The sequence below is a fragment of the Carassius gibelio genome, chromosome B20, assembly GCF_023724105.1.
Source record: "Carassius gibelio isolate Cgi1373 ecotype wild population from Czech Republic chromosome B20, carGib1.2-hapl.c, whole genome shotgun sequence".
In the NCBI taxonomy this organism is placed as follows: Eukaryota; Metazoa; Chordata; class Actinopteri; order Cypriniformes; family Cyprinidae; genus Carassius; species Carassius gibelio.
In genome coordinates this window covers 215,406-236,645 of record NC_068415.1, presented here as the reverse complement: position 1 = coordinate 236,645, position 21,240 = coordinate 215,406, and the positions used below count along the sequence as shown (strand labels likewise).

General features: G+C 38.3%; 2 protein-coding genes across 2 annotated transcripts in view; one reads left to right on the top strand and one right to left on the bottom strand.

Moving 5' to 3' along the window:
- LOC127983494 (1-phosphatidylinositol 4,5-bisphosphate phosphodiesterase beta-4) overlaps positions 1–21,240 on the top strand; it is a 150,149-nt gene that overhangs the window by 98,312 nt on the left and 30,597 nt on the right. The window lies entirely within an intron of this gene.
- LOC127983883 (quinone oxidoreductase-like) lies at positions 4,906–10,623 on the bottom strand. Its single transcript, XM_052586259.1, has 4 exons — positions 10,055–10,623; positions 5,789–5,890; positions 5,616–5,711; positions 4,906–5,451 (listed from the first exon to the last, which is right to left on the bottom strand). The coding sequence occupies exons 1-4, from the start codon at positions 10,127–10,129 to the stop codon at positions 5,290–5,292; spliced, it is 435 nt and encodes a 144-aa protein (XP_052442219.1). The 5' UTR covers positions 10,130–10,623; the 3' UTR covers positions 4,906–5,289.

Genomic DNA, 21,240 nt, shown 5'->3' with positions numbered 1-21,240 from the left:
GTGTTTGTGCTGAAGGGTGTTAAGAGAGTTCCCTTATAATTAGTCGAGAGACTGCAAAGTTTGAACCCGAGTACCCGCCCTAAGAGCTCAAGTACGTCATTACTGAGAGGGAAGAGGGTGCTACATTCATAATTTAGTGGCCTTAGAAATTTGCATTTCAAATATGATTTAGGGTTAAAAATGTTTTCAGTGTACTGAAAGGGATAGTTTACACAAAATGAATATTCTGTCATAATTTTCTCCCCATCATGAGTAAATCAAAAGATATTTTGAAGAATATTTCAACTGTTTTCGTGAACTATCCATTTAAAATTATCAAAAAACAAAGTTCTTTAACCACATAATTTACTTACCAATAATGTTGAAGAGTTTGTGACAAATGATGACATCTTCAGAACACACCACACAAGAAGAAGGGCAGAGTAATGACAGCTGAACTTGAGAGATCACCATCAGTAGAAGGCAGACACCTGAGAGGAACCATTAGTAAACTGTTCACCTATGTTCGTCAGACAGATTTTTTCAGCACTGTGAGACAACATGCACATACTTCTCATGATTTACCGCTGATGTCAGATAGTGTTGGACTTCCAAAATGGCTTATGTGGTTCATGGTGTTTGATCAGCTTTGTTCAAACAACAGCAACTATAGAAAATAATCTAAAACAAAGCAAAAAGAGTTCTTTAATCCAGATCTACATTCAATGACTAGTAATTGGACATAACTAATTCTTTTTTTTTTTTTTTTTTTTTTTTGGCAACTGCACCTGATGCTGTGCTCCCCTGACCTCTGTTGCCAGGACATGCTGACTGCCAGACAGATGAGGAAGGTGAAGTTATAAAACATGCATGATCTTTCACCTGATTCCTTCTGTGGAGGTGATTCTGCTTTCTATATAGTGTGTCACGGCACTAGCAACACCTGCCACATATTCTTTGACTAACTGTAAAAAAAAAGAGCTAATGATAATAATTCCACATCTCAGACAGCTACTATTTAACTCCTCAAAGAAATGTCTTGCTTCAAATCTTACTTAACACAATACAGCCAAATTGAACACAAACACTGTTTTTGTAAAAATATAAGTTATTATTGTCACTAACACTGTCTATTTAATGCTTCCTTTATAAATTATTAATATCTTTTAAAAAATATCTTACTGACCTGAAATACATACACATAATATATATATATATATATATATATATATATATATATAGAGAGAGAGAGAGAGAGAGAGAGAGAGAGAGAAGTAAATGGATATACGCATAAATAAATAACATCTATCTATCTATCTAGCCTAGGTTAAATTCAAGCTCTTCATTCATTCAAGTTTTAAACATTTTACAGTTAAGTAAATATATATATATATATATATATATATATATATATATATATATATATATATATATATATATATTTTTTTTTTTTTATCACATAATCAATACATACAAACACTGTGCTTACCACACATGGAGCAGCAAAATGTTGAACACTTGTATCCATGTGCCGAGGAACCTTTCTTCAATATAAGATTCTCAATGATTCCACTGTAATACAGTCGTGCTGTTTCTCAGTGAGTGATCTCAGTGCAAATGGGGCAGGTATTGAACCAGCAAGTTACCTGATCTCAGAAATGTGGTACAGTGTCCAGCACTGATGCTTGACGTAAAGATACATCAAATATACTTTTTTAAAGTTCTTAGTTCTTATTTTCATTGTTCCATTTTAGTTTTACACAGAGGCAGTCCTAAACCAATGGACAATCAGCAGTCAAATAATTACAATACATTTACATTTAATCATTTAGCAAATGCTTTTATCCAAAGCGACTTACAGATGAGAACAATAGAAGCAATCAGATCAACAAGAGAACAAGAATATTTATTTTTATAAATATATGAAAGACAAGAAAAGTCCTTGTATTAGTTGGTTAAGTGTTGGTGAAAAAGATGATCATTAAGATGTTTCTTGAAAATGAGACTCATTGCAAAAAATGAGACTCATTGGACGAATTAGACTGTACAAATTGAGATTGTAAGGTCATTCCATAAGCTGAGCACACTCCAGGAAAAGGTTCGTGAGAGTGATTTTGAACTTCTTTGGGATGGCACCACAAGGCGTCGTTCACTTGCAGAGCGCAAACTTTTGGAGGGCACATGAGATTGAACTAGTGAGTTTAGGTATGTTGTAGCCATGTGAGTGGTCGTCTTATAGGCAAGCATCAGTACCTTGAATTTGATGCGAGCGGCTACTTGTAGCCAGTGTAACCTGATGAAGAGAGGAGTAACATGAGCTTTTTTTGGCTCATTGAAGACAACCGTAGCTGCTGCATTCTGGATATGTTGCAGAGGCTTGATAGTACATGCAGGAAGGCCCACCAGGAGAGCATTACAATAGTCCAGTCTTGAGAGAACAAGAGCTTAGACAAGAAGTTGGGTGGCTTGCTCTGACAGGAAGGGTCTAATCTTCCTATTGTTGTATAAGGCAAATCTGCAGGACCGGGTCATTGTAGCAATATGGTCTGTGAAGCTTAAATGATGATCCATCACAACTCCTGGCTGTCCTGGAAGGAGTTATGGTTGACAAGCAAGTTTTACACAATTGACCACAACATTCTTTTGCATAGACTTGAACACTTTATTGGCATCAGTTGAAGTGCATTAGCATGGTTTAAATCATACTTATATTACATTATTTTAAATGAGTCCACCCCCCAAGATTACTGTTATAAACACGAGCCATGTCTAAAAGGCAAAGGTGAAGGTGTTGCTTCAATTTATAACAACGTTTTCAGGATTTCTCAGAGGGCAGGCTTCAAGTATAACTCGTTTGACGTAATGGTGCTTCATTTAACATTATCCAGAGAAACAAATGCTAATGAAAAATCATCTGTTATGTTTGTACTGGCTACTGTATACAGTCCACCAGGGCACCATACAGACTTTATTAAAGAGTTTGGTGATTTTACATCCGAGTTAGTTCTGGCTGCAGATAAAGTTTTAATAGTCGGTGATCTTAATATCCATGTTGATAATAAAAAAGATGCATTGGGATCAGCATTTATAGACATTCTGAACTCTATTGGTGTTAGACAACACGTTTCATGACCTACTCATTGTCGAAATCATACTCTAGATTTAATACTGTCACATGGAATTGATGTTGATAGTGTTGAAATTATTCAGCCAAGTGATGATATCTCAGATCATTATTTAGTTCTGTGCAAACTTCATATAGCCAAAATTGTAAATTCTCTCATTCATTCTTTACAATAGGAGAGGAAGAATTGTATACACTTGTTAAATCATTTAAACCAACAACATGTATGTTAGACCCTATACCATCTAACCTCCTAAAAGAGGTGCTTCCAGAAGTCATAGATCCTCTTCTGACCATTATTAATTCCTCATTGTCATTAGGATATGTACCCAAAACCTTCAAACTGGCTGTTATTAAGGCTCTCATCAAAAAACCACAACTTGACCCCAAAGAACTAGTTAATTATAGACCAATCTCGAATCTCCCTTTTCTGTCCAAGATACTAGAAAAGATGGTATCCTCACAATTATATTCCTTAGAGAAAAATGGTATATGTGAGGATTTCCAGTCAGGATTTAGACCGTATCATAGTACTGAGACTGCTCTCCTTAGAGTTACAAATGATCTGCTCTTATCATCTGATCGTGGGTGTATCTCTCTATTAGTTTTATTGGATCTTAGTGCTGCGTTTGACACAATTGACCACAACATTATTTTGCATGGACTTGAACTCTTTGTTGGCATCAGTGGAAGTGCATTAGCATGGTTTAAATCTTACTTATATGACCGCCATCAGTTCGTAGCAGTGAATGAAGATGTATCACATCGATCACAAGTGCAGTATGGAGTACCTCAAGGCTCAGTACTAGGGCCGCTACTCTTCACGCTTTATATGTTACCCTTGAGAGATATCATCAGGAAACATGGTGTTAGCTTTCACTGTTATGCTGATGATGCTCTATATTTCTTCGCGACCAGGTGAAACACACCAATTTGAAAAACGAATGGAATGCATAGTCGATATAAAAAACTGGATGACGATTAATTTCTTACTGCTAAATTCTAAAAAAAACAGGTGTTAATTATAGGACCTAAAAACCGCTTGTAATAACCTTAAACACCATCTAAGACTTGATGGTTGCTCTGTAAATTCTTCGTCATCAGTTAGGAACCTAGGTGTGCTATTTGATCGCAATCTTTCCTTAGAAAGCCATGTTTCTAGCATTTGTAAAACTGGAAGTGAGATAAATCCCCTGTAAAGCCCATAGAGATAAATCCCCTGTAAAGCCCATAGAGATAAATCCCCTGTAAAGTCCTAACTGCCACAATAGCTATAAGCACAGATCCTCAGTGAAGACCATGAGAACCTGACAAGAAACAGATGAATATTCTGAAGGATGTCAATCCACAATCTGACTTGTGATGCAGCCTGTTATTAAACCACACCAGGTTGGTTCACCTGGCCAAAAGAGAACTGGCCTGCTAATTAAGCCTGATCTTTTATTATTTTTTTTAAATCCATTGCTGTTGCTGATTGAGTTTGGGTTCCTTGCCGCTGTTGCCTCTGGCTTGCTTAGTTGGGGACACATAATATTGAGTAATATTATTTAATTAACTTTACAGACATTATTGGAAGAGAACTGAAATGAGATGGATGACAACATAAGTGTCTTCTCCATAGCTGCTTTACAGCTGAATTGAACTTCTTTCATAATCTATGATCTTTTCACAGTAGTTGAATTGAACAATCACATTTCAGGGCTGGTTTACAGCAGAATGGATCTCTGAACAATCATTTAACCAATATTTTCCTGTTTATCCCTTTAAAGCTGTATCGATATTGCATATAATGGTGACTGGACTTGAAGATTTAATTATCTCTTTATTTTATTTCATTTCCACAAAACAGGTCTTTATGATCAGCTTCATATATGTGATTCATACATGAAAATATAATGTAGCTGAACAGTTGATGTTAGCCATTGACTTCCATAGTATTTTTTTTCCCATTCTTTGCTACCATCAACTGTTTGGTTACCCACATTCTTTAAACTATCCTCATTTGTGTTCAGCAAAGAAAGAAATTCATAAAGGGGTTGGAACAATATGAGGATGACTAGATGGCAGAGTTTTCATTTTTGTTCCAAACCTGTTTGAGTTTCTTCTGTGAACACAAATTATGACACTCCCTCAACGACGGTTATGTTATGTTGCACTGTATTGGATTTTTTACTTCCTGCATAATTTCAGATGATAAAAATCATCTTTCCACTGGCTCCAGGGCTGCTGATGATGTCTTCATGAGCTTTTGCTGCTTTATCAAGTGTATATTCAGGACCAATGACAGGTTTCAACCAGCCTGTCTCCATTCCTGCAAAAAGAGCTGTGGCACACTCAGATGTTTCCTTCTGTGGAAGACACAGATAAAGAAAACCTGTCTGCATCTTACCATTAATCATTTGCAAAATACGATTTGTCATAGGTGATAATGAATAAATGCATGATATTCCAAGCATAAATTCCAGAAAAGCAAGAAAATGTTGACTATGTAATGTCAGGAAGCCCACCGTACATTAGTTGCATTGTATAAAGCCACACCAATGATGCTGGTCTCTTTCACCATGATGTCTCTGGGGTAGATTTCAATAGGGCCTCTAGAGCCAACAATCTGAAAGGAAGAACGATATGATGAAAACAAAAACAAAATTTTTCAAAACACTTGCTAAACAAACACAGGGTACTTACAATAACTCTGCCACCAAAGTCAAGCAACTGAAGATCATTACTGAGGTTGACGTTGGATAACATCTCAATGATCACATTCACGCCTTGTCCATTGGTAGCATTCTAAACACAGGAGACCAGCTGAAAAATTGCTATCTTTATTTTTGTAAACACAAACTATTGGTGTATAAAGTATATCAATAATATAGTCAGATTAGACTGTGCACTGTGTAACTTAAACTACCATTCATTGTTTTTTTTAAATATACATTTACTCAGCAAGGATGCATTAAATAGATAAAAAAGTTACAGTAAAGATATTTATAATGTTTAACAGATTTCTATGTTAAATAAATGCTTTTAAACATCCTCCTATTCATCAAAAAAAAAAAAAAAAAATCATGAAAAATGTATCACAAACCCCAAAATTATTAAACAACTGTTTTAAGCATTGATCATTAGAAGAAAGTTTTTTTTTTCCCCAACTAAATTTCTTAACGTATACTATTTGTAAGGACATAAAAAGTTCAACAACTGAGACATAAACAACAATTTTCACAGATATCTGTTTAACAGAAAGGGAATGATGAGTACTGTACTTGGTATGTCCACCAGCTGCTTTAAAGGGGTGGTTTACTTGTTTTTTTTCTAGGCTTGATTGTGTTTATGGGGTGCAGTCTAATGTGTTCATGCTTCGTAAAAAAGAAAAAAAAAACATACATAATTTACCTTTATCCCACTATGATCTGTCCTTTCTCTGACAAATGCCTCAATTTATTTACTGTTATTATGAAGCTCCTCACTCAGAAATTTGTGATGGGCTAAGATTGGTCAGCTGGCTCAGTGTGCTGTGATTTGCTAAACCGCCTCAAGCCCATCTGAACATCATGCCCCTCAAGCTCAGTGTGCACTCCAGTTGTATTGTAAACAATGACGACTTCTATATTTCTTATCAATTTGAGCCCGATTGAGACGCAGAAAATATTAAAGAAGAGGATCATGCAGGAGCTGTGCAAGCATGGCTCTTAATGGTATGTTGTTGGCTAAAACTCTATAGGTCATAAAAGAAACCATATCTAAACATGATCCAGAAGCGCAGGCATTTTCTCTGGACCAAGGCTCATTTAAAATGGACTGTGGCAAAGTGTAAAACTGTTCTGTGGTCAGACGAATCAAAATTTGAAGTTCTTTTTGGAAAACTGGGACGGCATGTCATCTGGACTAAAGAGGACAAGCACAACCCAAGTTGTTATCAACACTCAGTTCAGAAGCCTGTATCTCTGATGGTATGGGGTTGCATGAGTGCAAGTGGAATGGGCAGCTTACACATCTGGAAAGGCACTATCAATGCTGAAAGGTATATCCAATTCTAGAACAACATATGCTCCCATCCAGCAACATCTCTTTCAGGGAAGACATTGCATTTTCCAACATGACAATGCCAGACCAACACTGCATCAATTACAACATCAATGCTCCGTAGAAGAAAGATCCGGTTACTGAAATGGCCAGCCTGCAGTCCAGATCTTTCACCCATAGAAAACATTTGGTGCATCATAAAGAGGAAGATTTGACAAAGAAGACTTCAGACAGTTGGGCGGCTTGAAGCCTGTTTTAGACAAGAATGGGACAACATTCCTATCCCAACACTTGAGCAACTTGTCTCTTCAGTCCCCAGACATTGGCATTAATAATTAATATTTGTTATAAAAAGAAGAGGGGATGCCACACAGTGGTAAACATGGCCTTGTCCCAACTTTTTTGAGATGTGTTGATGCCATGAAATTTAAAATCAACTTATTTTTCCCTTAAAAGTATACATTTTCTCAGTTTAAACATTTAATAAGTCGTCTATGTTGTATTCTGAATAAAATATTTACATTTGAAACATCCACATCATTGCATTCTGTTTTTATTCACAATTTGCACAGTTTCCCAACTTTTTTGGAATAAGGTTTTTTTTTATAACGCTTCTCATTGCTTTGTGAAAATAAGTATCTAAATGGAACAGTTTGCTGGAGCTGATCTGAAGATCTGAATGAGGGAGAGAGAGAGAGATGCAGTGCAGTGCAGGGTGACACGAGGAACAGTATTAAGAACCGCTGCTTTAAAACATAGGTTTTAAAACTTGTGAATCCATCAGAAAACAGAATCGTGATTCATGCACAATTTTTTGGCCTCATGGCCAAAACATGAACATGGCCTCACCCCCTTTGTTGTCCCCGGGATGCAATGGGCCCAGGAAGAAACTCGTTGTACAAGCCGTTTTTGTAGACATTAAACTGCCAGAATTTTAAAAGAAGATATCTTCGTTTGCACTGAGCTGTCAGCGCTGCAACTTTGCAGATAATGTTTCTGTTCAAACAGCAACATTACAAACTAACTAATGTTAAAGTGAGATCGCAATCAACCACTCCTTTAAGTACTATTTGGATGGTAATTGTTTCTCATGGGGATGTAAGTTAGCATTTATAAGGGATAATCAGTAATTTAGTATGTACCACACCCCTTTTTCAGGGGACCATAATTATTTAGACAATTAACTCCAAAGCTGTTTCATGGACAGGTGTGGGCTATCCTTTTGTTATTTCTACATCAGTTAAGCAGGTAAAATGTTCGCCGTTGATTCTAAGTGTGCCATTTGCATTTAGAAGCTGTTGCTGTGAACCCAGACCATACGGTCAAAGGATCTCTTCATACAAGTGAAACAGATAATTGTTAAAAACAAATAATTGCTTCAAAAACAAAACAAATGTATCAGAGGGATAGCAGGAATATTAGGACTGGCCAAATCAACAGTTTGGTACATTCTGAGAAAAAACAACACACTAGTGAGCTCAGAAACATAAGAAAGCCTGGACATCCACAGAGCACATCATTGGTGGATGATCTGAGAATCCTCCCTATGGTAAAAACAAAACAAAAAAACATCCAGCCAAGTGAAGAAACCTTCCAGAAAGTAGGCATGTCACTGTCAAAGTCTACAATCAAGAGAAGACTTCACAAGAGCAAATAAAGAGGGTTCACCACAAGGTGCAATTGAAGACAGATTAGACTTTGCCAAAAAACATTTTAAAAATCCAGACCATTTCTGAAAATTCATTCTTTGGACAGCCAAAATTAAGATCAACCTGTACCAGATTGATGGGAAGATAAAAAGTATGGAGAAGGCTCACGGACAGCTCGTGATACAAAGCATACAACATCATCTGTGAAACATGGTGGAGCAGTGTGATGGCATGAGCATGCATGGCTTCCATTGGCACTGGGTTACTGGTGTTAATTGATGATGCGACAGACATCTCTGCCCAGATTTAGTCAAATGGAGCAAAGTTGATTGGGTGGAGCTAATGAGCCAATTTTTAGTTGATGATTTAGTTGATGAAGGAAGATAAATTGCAAGCTAGATTCAAATGATTATTACGTTTCGAATATGGATATTTTTAATTACAAAAATGCATTGATTTGCCTTTGTTCACCCCCCAGAGCCTGTGTGACACTTTATTTTTATTTTTTAAATAGAAGGGCGCTTTTTTTCAACACCCGCTGATTGCAATGATAGAGCTAAAAGGATCAAAAACAATTTTTAATATAACGCAGACTGGATTTGTCTGAAAGAAGAAAGTCATATACACCTAGGATGTATCAAGGGTGAGTAAAATGGGTGAACTAACCCTTTAATTACTCACCCTCATGTTTCAAACCCGCAAAACCTTTGTTCATCCTGAAGTTTAGTGGATACTCTCCTAAATTGTGGAAAACGGTAACTTGGGGTGAAAATTTTTTGAATAAATTGTTATTTTTGTTTTCTTTGCACACAAAACGTATTCTCATTGCTTCATAAAATTACAGTTGAACCACTGATGCCACATGGACTATTTTATGTCCTGGCTACGTGTCTGGACCTGGGAACATTGTAGTTGCATTGCTGTCTATGGAGGATCGAAGATCTCAGATTTTTTGTGTCCCAAATGTGAACAAAGGTCTTATGGGTTGGGAACAACATGAGGGTGAGTAATTAATGACAGAATTTTCTTTTTTGGGTGAACTAACACCCAACAAAGGTAATAAACAATATAAAACTGATATTGAACATTGTTAGTTAATTTTAGTTAATGCATTAACCAAAAAAGTTACCAAAAAAACGTTTGACTCTTGAATGGAATATATATATATATATATATATATATATATATATATATATATATATATATATATATATATATATTTATTTATTTATTTTTTTAAGTCATGTAAATCCTATAAAAATATAAGAAAGAGTTAAACCTTAATTTTATCCAAATAGTATTTTTCTCTGTGGTTGAACGCAAGATGAGCTCCACTGCTGAGCACCAGCTGCATACCCTCAGATGTCCCTGCTGTACCCAGAACTTTAAGGCCAAACGCTCGTGCAATCTGACACGCTGCAATGCCTACCTACAAACACAAGATTAAAATTAATTTTAACTTCAAGGAAAAACGTCTTGGGTTATGCATTCAACCAAGGTTCCCCGAGAGGTCACAAGATATTGGGTACTCTAGTGGACACTTTGGGGAATGCTGCCAGCATGAGTGGGTGTCTGAAGCATGTGCAACCCTCTACATTGCAAGTAAATCTCTTGCATATGCGATACAATTTTAATCTGGGCAACTAAATTATGTCGTTAGTAATTAATCGCTAGCCATTGGGTAATAAATTATTAGATTTTACTCGCCAGTGTGTGTGTTCAAGGCTATTTATAAGACTAGCACATTTTCAGTCACTGAACACTGACAGGGATCTTCAGAGTTTCGCTCTCCATCAAGCAATCTGTATTTTGTCAATTCATCTCATTGGATGCACAGCACACCTGTATTTGACAAACTGTAAACTCTGTGTGAAGACGCACGACGCACCGTCGTTTTGCTGCTAGCGCATTGTATATTGTTAGTATGGTAGTATATTATAGTAGAATTAAGTCAAGTGACCTTTATTTATATAGTGCTTTAAACAAAATACATTACGTCAAAGCAACTGAACAACATTCATTAGCAAAAAAGTGTGTAAATAATGCAAAATGACAGTTAAAGGCAGTTCATCATTGAATTCAGTGATGTCATGTCTGTTCAGTTTAAATAGTGTCTGTGCATTTATTTGCAATCAAGTCAACGATATCGCTGTAGATGAAGTGACCCCAACTAAGCAAGCCAGAGGCGACAGAATGGAGAAAAAAAAACCTTGGGAGAAACCAGGCTCAGTTGGGGGGGACAGTTCTCCTCTAACCAGACAAAACCAGTAGTTCAATTCCAGGCTGAAGCAAAGTCAGATTGTGCAGAAGAATCATCTGTTTCCTGTGTTCTTGTCCTGGTGGTCATCTGAGACAAGGTCTTTACAGGGGATCTGTATCTGGGGCTCTAGTTGTCCTGGTCTCCGCTGTCTTTCGGGGATGTAGAGGTCCTTTCTAGGTGCTGATTCACCATCTGGTCTGGATACGTACTGGATCCGGGTGACTGCAGTGACCCTCTGATCTGGATACAGACTGGATCTGGTGGCTACCGTTGACCTCGGAATAAGAGAGAAACAGACTAATATTAGCGTAGATGCCATTCTTCTAATGATGTAGCAAGTACATCGGGCGTTATGGGAAGTGTTCCCAGTTCCGGTTTACTTAAGTAATGCAGCCTAAAAAAAATCCTTTAACGGATTTGGATATTAAAAGCATATTAGTATGTTATGTGTAAGCCAAGTTAAAGAGATGGGTCTTTAAACTAGATTTAAACTGCAAGAGTGTGTCTGCCTCCCGAACAATGTTAGGCAGGTTATTCCAGAGTTTAGGCACCAAATAGGAAAAGGATCTGCCGCCCGCAGTTGATTTTTGATATTCTAGGTATTATCAAATTGCCTGAGTTTTGAGAACGTAGCGGACGTAGAGGATTATAATGTAAAAGGAGCTCATTCAAATACTGAGGTGCTAAACCATTCAGGGCTTTATAAGTAATAAGCAATATTTTAAAATCTATACGATGTTTGATAGGGAGCCAGTGCAGTGTTGACAGGACCGGGCTAATATGGTCATACTTCCTGGTTCTAGTAATAACTCTTGCTGCTGCATTTTGGACTAGCTGTAGTTTGTTTACTAAGCGTGCAGAACAACCACCCAATAAAGCATTACAATAATCTAACCTTGAGGTCATAAATGCATGGATTAACATTTCTGCATTTGACATTGAGAGAAAAGGCTGTTTTTTAGATATATTTTTTGATCCTGTCTGATGCAATGCTGTAGATGACGGCTGAATGGTTGCAATTTTATCTCTAATAGTAAATTGAATTAAATTTAAATTTAATAGTATCGATTTTAGAAGTAAAGTAGTTCATAAATTCATTACTGCTGTGATGTTGGGAAACGTCAACACTTGTTGAGGCTTTATTTTTCGTTAATTTAGCTACTGTATTGAATAAATACCTGGGGTTATGTTTGTTTTCTTCTAAAAGAAAAGAAAAGTAATCGGATCTAGCAGTTTTTAATGCTTTTCTGTAGGATAGGTTACTTTCCTGCCAAGCAATACAAAATATCTCTAGTTTTGTTTTCCTCCAGCTGCGTTCCATTTTTCAGGCTGCTCTCTTTAGGGTGCGAGTGTGCTCATTATACCATGGTGTCATACTGGTTTCCTTAACCTTCCTTAAGCGTAAAGGAGCAACTGTATTTAAAATGCTAGAAAAGAGAGAGTCCGTAGTTTCTGTTACATCATCAAGTTTTTCTGAGGTTTTGGATATGCTTAGTAATTTGGGTTACATCAGGACGGTAACTTAAAAAGCAGTCTTTTGTGGTAGAAGTGATGGTTCTTCCATACTTGTAACAAGAAGTAGAATTTACAATTTTGGCTATATGAAGTTTGCACTAAACTTAATAATGATCTGAGATATCATCACCTTGCTGCATAATTTCAACACTGTCAACATCAATTCCATGTGACCATATTAAATCTAGAGTATGATTTCGACAATGAATAGGTCCTGAAACGTGTTGTCTAACCCCAACAGAGTTCAAAATATAAATGCTGATCCCAATGCATCTTTTCATTATCAACATGGACATTAAAATCACCAACTATTAAAACTTTATCTGCAGCCAGAACTAACTCGGATGTAAAATCACCAAACTCTTTAATAAAGTCTGTATGGTGCCCTGGTGGCCTGTATACAGTAGCCAGTATAAACATAACGGGATTTATCATTAACATTTGTTTCTCTGGATAATGTTATATGAAGCACCATTACTTCAAACGAGTTATACTTGAAGCCTGCCCTCTGAGAAATCCTGAAAACGTTGTTATAAATTGAAGCAACACCTCCCCCTTTGCCTTTTAGACGTGGCAAATGTTTATAACAGTAATCTTGGGGGGTGGACTCATTTAAAATAATGTAATAAGGTTTTAGCCAGGTTTCTGTCAAACAGAGCACATCTAGTTTATGATCAGTGATCATATTATTTATAAAAAGTGTTTTCGTAGAAAGGGATCTGATATTCAATAAGCCAAACTTTATCATTTGTTTATTCATATTGCATCTGTTTTTTATTTGTTGAACCTCAATTAAGTTGTTAATCTTAACTAGGTTTGGACGTTTTTTGTATTTCTAGTTAGGGGAACAGACACAAGTCTCTATAGTGTGATATCTAGGTGAAAGAGTCTCTATGTGCTAAGAAATAGCTGACCTCTGTGACGTGAGGCAGCTAGCAGTTGGTCAGTTTAGCCAGTCTGTCTGCTTCCTGACTTGGGCCCCAGTTAGTCAAGTATAAACACTAAGACTATTTGCCATATTTCTCGAGAGAAGAGTGGCGCCACCCCAAGAGGGATGAAGACCATCTCTTTTCAACAGGTCAGGTCTGCCCCAAAAGCTTGTCCAATTGTCTATGAAACCTATGTTATTCTGTGGGCACCACTTAGACATCCAGCCATTGAGTGATGACAATCTGCTATGCATCTCGTCACCACGGTAAGCAGGGAGGGGACCAGAGCATATTACAGCGTCTGACATCGGGTGTCGCTGTTGGACAGTGTTTTCTCTACTTCCTGTTGGCCTTCTGTAGCTAATCGTAGCTCCGTGTAGCTGTTTTCATTTTATTTTTTCTCTAGAATCTTTATCTTACGATCAGTGTTTTGTTTTTTGTTTTTTTTTAAAGTGGTAAAATATAACTTAATTCACGCCATATTTCTGATATTATCAATCTTATCAGATTAACTTTGATCGTTCACTTTTCTGTGAGTGCAGTACACCTGCAAAGTGTTAGCACTCGTTAGCTTGTCATTAGCCTTTTCTTTTCTCCTCTCTATCGCTCCAGTTTTTCACAAGTTCATCAAACAACTGCAGTAAGAATATTTCCTCAAGCACTGTGAGAAATGGCTTCTCCTGCTATTGTTATTTGCACCTCTTGCCACATTTACAGTTTATCTATCTCTGTCGCTGATGAGGGATTCACATATGATAAATGCAGGGAAATAGTTAGGCTGACAGAGAAGCTTTCAGAATTAGAGACACGAATCCAAACTTTAATTGAGGACAGTAAGAATGTTATGGCTCTAGATACGGCTTTGGATGCGTCTAGCTCAGGGATTCCTGTACATTGTCCGGTTCCAGCAGAGCCCCTGCAGCAGGGCAACTGGGTGACAGTGAGGCAGCGTATTCGTGGGTCAAAACACCACTCTTCTGTTCCGATCAAAACATTAAACAGGTTCTCCCCACTCAGTGATGCACCCACTGAGAAACCTGATGAAAGTGCTCTAGTTATTGGTGATTCTATTGTACGGAACGTGAATATAGAGACACCAGCCACCATAGTCAAATGTTTACCGGGAGCCAGAGCGCCTGACATCTTGGCAAATTTAAAAGTGCTGGTCATCAGTTAGGAACCTAGGTGTGCTATTTGATCGCAATCTTTCCTTAGAAAGCCATGTTTCTAGCATTTGTAAAACTGCATTTTTCCATCTCAAAAATATATCTAAATTACGGCCTATGCTCTCAATGTCAAATGCAGAAATGTTAATCCATGCATTTATGACCTCAAGGTTAGATTATTGTAATGCTTTATTGGGTGGTTGTTCTGCACGCTTAGTAAACAAACTACAGCTAGTCCAAAATGCAGCAGCAAGAGTTCTTACTAGAACCAGGAAGTATGACCATATTAGCCTGGTCCTGTCATTGCTGCACTGGCTCCCTATCAAACATCATATAGATTTTAAAATATTGCTTATTACTTATGAAGCCCTGAATGGTTTAGCACCTCAGAATTTGAATGAGCTCCTTTATTACATTATACTGCTCTACGTCCGCTACGTTCTCAAAACTCAGGCAATTTGCCATTCCAGAATATCAAAATCAACTGCGGGCGGCAGATCCTTTTCCTATTTGGCGCCTAAACTCTGGAATAACCTACCTAACATTGGAGGCAGACACATTCTTGCAGTTTAAATCTAGATTAAAGACCCATCTCTTTAACCTGGCATACACATAACATACTAAAATGCTTTTAATATCCAAATCAGTTAAAGGATTTTTAGGCTGCATTAATTAGGTGAACCGGAAACACTTCCCACAACACCCTATGTACTTGCTACATCATTAGAAGAATGGCATCTACACTAATATTTGTCTGTTTCTCTCTTGTTCCGAGGTCACTGTGGCCACCAGATCCAGTCTGTGTCCAGATCAGAGGATCACTGCAGTCACCCGAATCCAGTACGTATCCAGACCAGATGGTGGATCAGCACCTAGAAAGGACCTCTACTGCCCTGAAAGACAGCGGAGACCAGGACAACTTGAGCCCCAGATACAGATTCTTCTGCATAATCTTACTTTGCTGCAGCCTGGAATTGAACTACTGGTTTCTTCTGGTCAGAGGAGAACTGGCCCCCCAACTGAGCCTGGTTTCTCCCATTGTTTTCTCCATTCTGTCACCGATGGAGTTTCGGTTCCTTGCTGCTGTCGCCTCTGGCTTGCTTAGTTGGGGTCACTTCATCTACAGCGATATCATTGACTTGATTGCAAATGCACAGACACTATTTAAACTGAACAGAGATGAAATAACTGAATTCAATTATGAACTGCCTTTAACTATCATTTTGCATTATTGAGACACTGTTTTCCAAATGAATGTTGTTCAGCTGCTTTGACGCAATGTATTTTGTTTAAAGCGCTATATAAATAAAGGTGACTTTGACATCGTGCTTGAAAGTTCACACACCTCTTTAATGTAATTTTTAGTGATCTCCGACTGGCGAAGTCGAACATCATTAGCGCCAGCATGAATAACAATCTTACTGTATTTACGTTTAGCATTAGCCAGCACTTTTAAATTTGCCAAGATTTCAGGCACTCTGGCTCCCAGTAAACATTTGACTATGGTGGTTGGTGTCTCTATATTCACGTTCCGTACAATAGAATCACCAATAACTAGAGCACTTTCATCAGGTTTCTCAGTGGTTGCATCACTGAGTGGGGAGAACATGTTTAATGTTTTGATCGGAACAGAAGAGCGGTGTTTTGACCCACGACTACGCTGCCTCACTGTCACCCAGTTGCCCTGCTCCAGGGTCTCTGTTGCCGGAACCGGACAATGTACAGGAATCCCTGAGCTAGACGCATCCAAAGCCGTATCTAGAGACCTAACATTCATACTGTCCTGGATGCATGTCTCTAATTCTGAAATCTTCTCTGTCAGCCTAAATATTTCCCTGCATTTATCACATGTGAATCCCTCATCTGTGACAGAGATAAATAAACTGTACATGTGGCAAGAGATCCAAATAACAATAGCAGGAGAAGCCATTACTCATCGTGCTTGATGAAATATTCTTACCACAGTTGTTTAATGAACTTGCGAGAAAAGAAAACAGGGTAACACTTTAGAATAAGGTTCCATTAGTTAATGTTAGTTAACTACTTTCGTTAACATGAACTAAGCAAGAACAATCCTTCTACAGCATTTATAAGTCTTAGTTCATGTTAATTTCAACATTTACTAATGCATTATTTAAATCAAAAGTTGTGCTTGTTAACATTAGTTAATGCACTGTGAATTACCATGAATAACAATGAATAACTGTAATTTCATTAACTAACATTAACAAAGATGAATAAATACAGTAATAAATGTATTATTCATTGTTTATTCATGTTAATTAATACATTAACTAACATTAACTAATGGAACCTTATTCTAAAGTGTTACCGAAAACAGCGATAGGTTCGAATGAAAACACTAATGACGAGCTAATGATGAGCTAACGAGTGCTAACGCTTTGCAGGTGTACTGCACTCACATATATAAAATAAAAGTGAACGATCAAAATTAATCTGATAAGATAGATCGATAATATCAGAAATATGGTGTGAATTAAGTTATATTTTATCACTTTAAAAAACAGAGAGTGATAGCAAGATAAAGATTCTAGAGAAAAAAATAAAAACAGCTACATGGAGCTACGATTAGCTACAGAAGGCCAACAGGAAGTAGAGAAAACACTGTCCAACAGTCTGTGACATCATGAGTGGTCATCTGGAAGTATAAAAGTGGTCCCACTGAAGACGTTACCAACTTAGTTATCTGAAGGAGACATGTAACAGGCAGGCCCACAGGCATGGCAAGAGGACACAGTGTCTCGTTCCCTTTTGGCCAACCATGGAAATCGGGAGATCAATCTCCAGTTAAGAGCATAGCTATCATCAGATAGATATGCCACGTGAGCTATATTAGCCTGGATACACAAGACCACTGAAGAGGCTAAACTAGAAATCCTCTAGGTAGGAGCTCAAGGAGATCGTTAATTAAAGGCCCCAAAAAAGGAAGAACTGCGTAGCTAAATCGCCAAGACCACCAGCACTGGGCTGTCTGCTTAAAGCCCTAAAAGGGAGACAGCACTCTCCAGACAAGGGCTCAAGACTGCTACTAAAACCCCAAAGAAGGTCAGCAATCACCAATCCTCAGATAGCTATGTTTCTTAGAAGGGACTTTAAAACACAGCTAACTCCAGATAGCCTATATTATTTATAAGTAAGCTGCCCTGCCATAATCATTGCTGTAATATTAAGTATTATCAATTTTACTAAGCAGTAGTTTTGTCAAAAGTACCAACCATGATACCAGTCGCTACTGAAATTTTAAATGAGCACACAGGAGCATTTGAAAGCTGCACTAAGTGGACTCCTAATATAAAGTATCTGCACATAGACAGATCCAATGATAGACGCGCCTTTCAAATGCTTCTGTGTGCTTTTGTGTGAGCCAATCACAGTCATAGCTGTTGAGTGCTAGGCCTGTCACGATAGTCGATAAATCAATTAATCGCACAATAAAAAAAAATTAGCTCGATAATTTTTCCAGCTGCGATAATTTCTTTTTTCTAGTCTTACTTGATCTTAGTGCTGCGTTCGACAACATAGATCATGACATACTCATAGATAGACTACAAAACTATACAGGTATTCAAGGGCAGGCTCTAAGATGGTTTAGATCCTACTAGGGATGGGCATGATTAATCGACGATCGATAATTGATCGTTAAGAATTTCTTCGATCACGTTAATTTGTTATCGATTAATCTAATGCATTTTTTTTTTAATCTAACGCAGGCTGCGTTGCGTAGTGTGAGTCTTGAATTAATTAAATGAATTTCACTGTGTGGCAGCAATTAAATATTTTACCACCAGGGTGCAATATTTGACACCCTACGCGGTTATCTGTGATCTTCCGTTTTGATTTCAAAAGAATAATCATGAAGAGGTCACGGCGAAGTGTGGCGTGGGACCATTTTGATTTAAAAAACGAAACAGTTCACTGCAAACATTGCGATGCCGTGTATAAGTACAACACGGCCACGACTCAAATGATGTACCACTTAAACAAAGTGCATCCGTCACTTGTTAATGTCGGTGGCGGTGCATCCTGCTCTCAGTCTCAACCTAGCATCAAGTCGGCGTTAGCACGGACTCGGAGCTGTGATGCACAACGAGCAGTGAAAATTACCCAAGGGATCTGCAAGTTCATTGAGATGGATATTCTGCCCTTAAGTATTGTTGAGGGCAATGGTTTTCAAGAACTGATACATTTATTGGAACCAGCATATCAAATTCCATCACGACGTACCATCACCAGATTGGTAGAAACTCACTATGAAGAACGAAAGCAGCAGCTGTTAAAAGAACTGAGCAAAGCTGAGAGAGTTGCTCTAACTACAGACTGCTGGACCGCTTTAACAGCTGAGAGCTACATCACCATAACCTGCCACTATATCAGTGATGACTGGCAAATGAACTCAGCGGTCCTGCTCACAGAAAGCCTGCCAGGCCGGCATACAGCTGACCACCTCGCTGAGAAAATTAATGGAGCTGTAGAGCAGTGGGGACTTCAAGGCCGAGTTATTGCGTGCGTTCATGACAACGCGGCCAATATTGTAGCTGCCAACAGTCCCACCAGAGTGCCCTGGATTTCCGTTGCCTGCTTTGCACACACCCTCCAGTTGGCCATAAATGACGGATTTGCACTGTATCTTTATCGGGTAATATCAGCGGCTAGTAAACTTGTTAGCCACTTTAATCACAGCACTACAGCAACCAAAGCACTGCAAAAGAAACAGGAGCAAATGGGCCTCGCAACTCACCGGCTTACCCAGTCGTGTAAAACACGGTGGAACTCCGTGTGTGAGATGTTTGATCGGCTGGTGGAGCAGCGGTGGGCTGTTGTTGCTGTGCTGTCGGACCGAACCGTGACCAAGCTTCAAGATGCCAGGATCCTGGAGTTGAAGGATGAGTACTGGCAGCTGATGGAGGACACACAGCCCATGCTGTCAGCACTTAAATGTGCCACCACGGTTATGTCTGCAGAGAAAAACGTCTCCCATCTCGAACACTTATCCCATCACCTTCGGCCTCATCAATATCCACCTCATGCGCAGTGAAGGAGACGGGCCCAGACTCATCGAATTCAAGACAAAAGTGCGTTCATCTCTCATCCAACGAATGAATGTAAGCTAAACTGTTTGTCTTAGTTTACATATACATAAGTACATGGATACCTTCCTGTTATCTGCATGTTACCTTTTTATATTTAAGCAGTAAGCCACTCAAATAATAAAACTGTTACTCCATAAAAATATTCATTTTAATATTTATTTTAATTCATAAAATAAACAATAAAAAAATACAACGTTGATTCCCCATCATATATTTATACAGATTGAGTCTGGTGAGCTTGTGTCATTCGTCCCCATGATCTCATCAATGCTGGACCCTCGTCACAAACAGATGGGCTTTCTTACACCAACACAGAGACTGGCTGCTAATGTGAAACTGGTTGAACTGGGAGAGGCGGTGGGAACCGATAGGGCGGCTATCCAACAGGCTGGGGGAGACGAGGCTGCGTTCTCTGACATGGACGAGGGGAGCGCAAACACTGAAGTCGCGACCTCCCAGTCATCTGCTATGGCACAACTCCTTGGGGATCACTATACCACTCAATGCGAGGCTGGCATCGAAGCAGAACTTCAGAATTTTCTGAGGGAGACTCCCCCACCCCTGAAATGCACACCTACAGACTGGTGGAAAGTGAACGGAATAAGGTACCCCGGGCTGGCCAAGTTAGCGCTGAGGTACCTGTGCATCCCGGCAACATCAGTTCCCTCAGAGCGGGTGTTTTCGGCGGCTGGACTGACGGTCACCAGGTTGCGGTCGCGTCTGACCCCAGATCATGTCAACATGCTTCTATTTCTAAACAAAAATCAGTAGACTCGTGCAGAAGTTGTATGCTAGTTACTAAAGTTAGTTATTTTTCACGAGGTTTAAATAGCATAATTTGTTAAGTTAGCCTTATTGTTAGGAAGGCTAAAATCTTTTTTTCTGGCTTGGAAAGTTTTGTTACATTTTGACAAAACCTGTCAGATCTAAGTATTATGTTTTTTTTTAAGTTATTGTTTAACATGATACTTTGATTATTATTATTTTGGAACGAATGAGGTCTCTGTTTAAGAATGCCGGCTCGCAGCTGCAGGTTCCGCTGCTTTATAGCACCGCATATGCACGCGCATATATGTTCGGTTTGCCGGAACGTAACTGTCTGCCACAAGTTGATCTTGTAATAAAGGTCTCACCGTGGAAAAACACGCTGTGTTTTTGTATTCATTGCATTTTTGAATTATAAAAATTTAATAATTAATTATATTAGCTATAAAAATATTAATGATTAATCGATAGTCGATCGTTAATTCTCCTGACGATCGACTACGAAAATTTAATCGAATGCCCATCCCTAGATCCTACCTGTCCGATCGCTACCATTTTGTTTACTTAAATGGGGTGTCATCTCATTTATCATCAGTAAAATATGGAGTGCCACAAGGATCCATCCTAGGTCCCCTTCTATTTTCAATATACATGTTGCCCCTTGGTAATATTATTAGAAAATACGGAATTGGCTTCCACTGATATGCTGATGATACTAT

Bases quoted from the DNA above. Each gene is read 5' to 3' on its own strand.
- LOC127983883 (XM_052586259.1), bottom strand. From the start codon at position 10,129: ATGCAGCTGGTGCTCAGCAGTGGAGCTCATCTTGCGTTCAACCACAGA. The intron at 5,712-5,788 runs GTAAGTACCCTG...TCTTCCTTTCAG, and splicing joins ACTTTGGTGGCAGAGTTATT to ATTGTTGGCTCTAGAGGCCC. The intron at 5,452-5,615 runs GTACGGTGGGCT...TGTCTTCCACAG, and splicing joins CTTTATACAATGCAACTAAT to AAGGAAACATCTGAGTGTGC.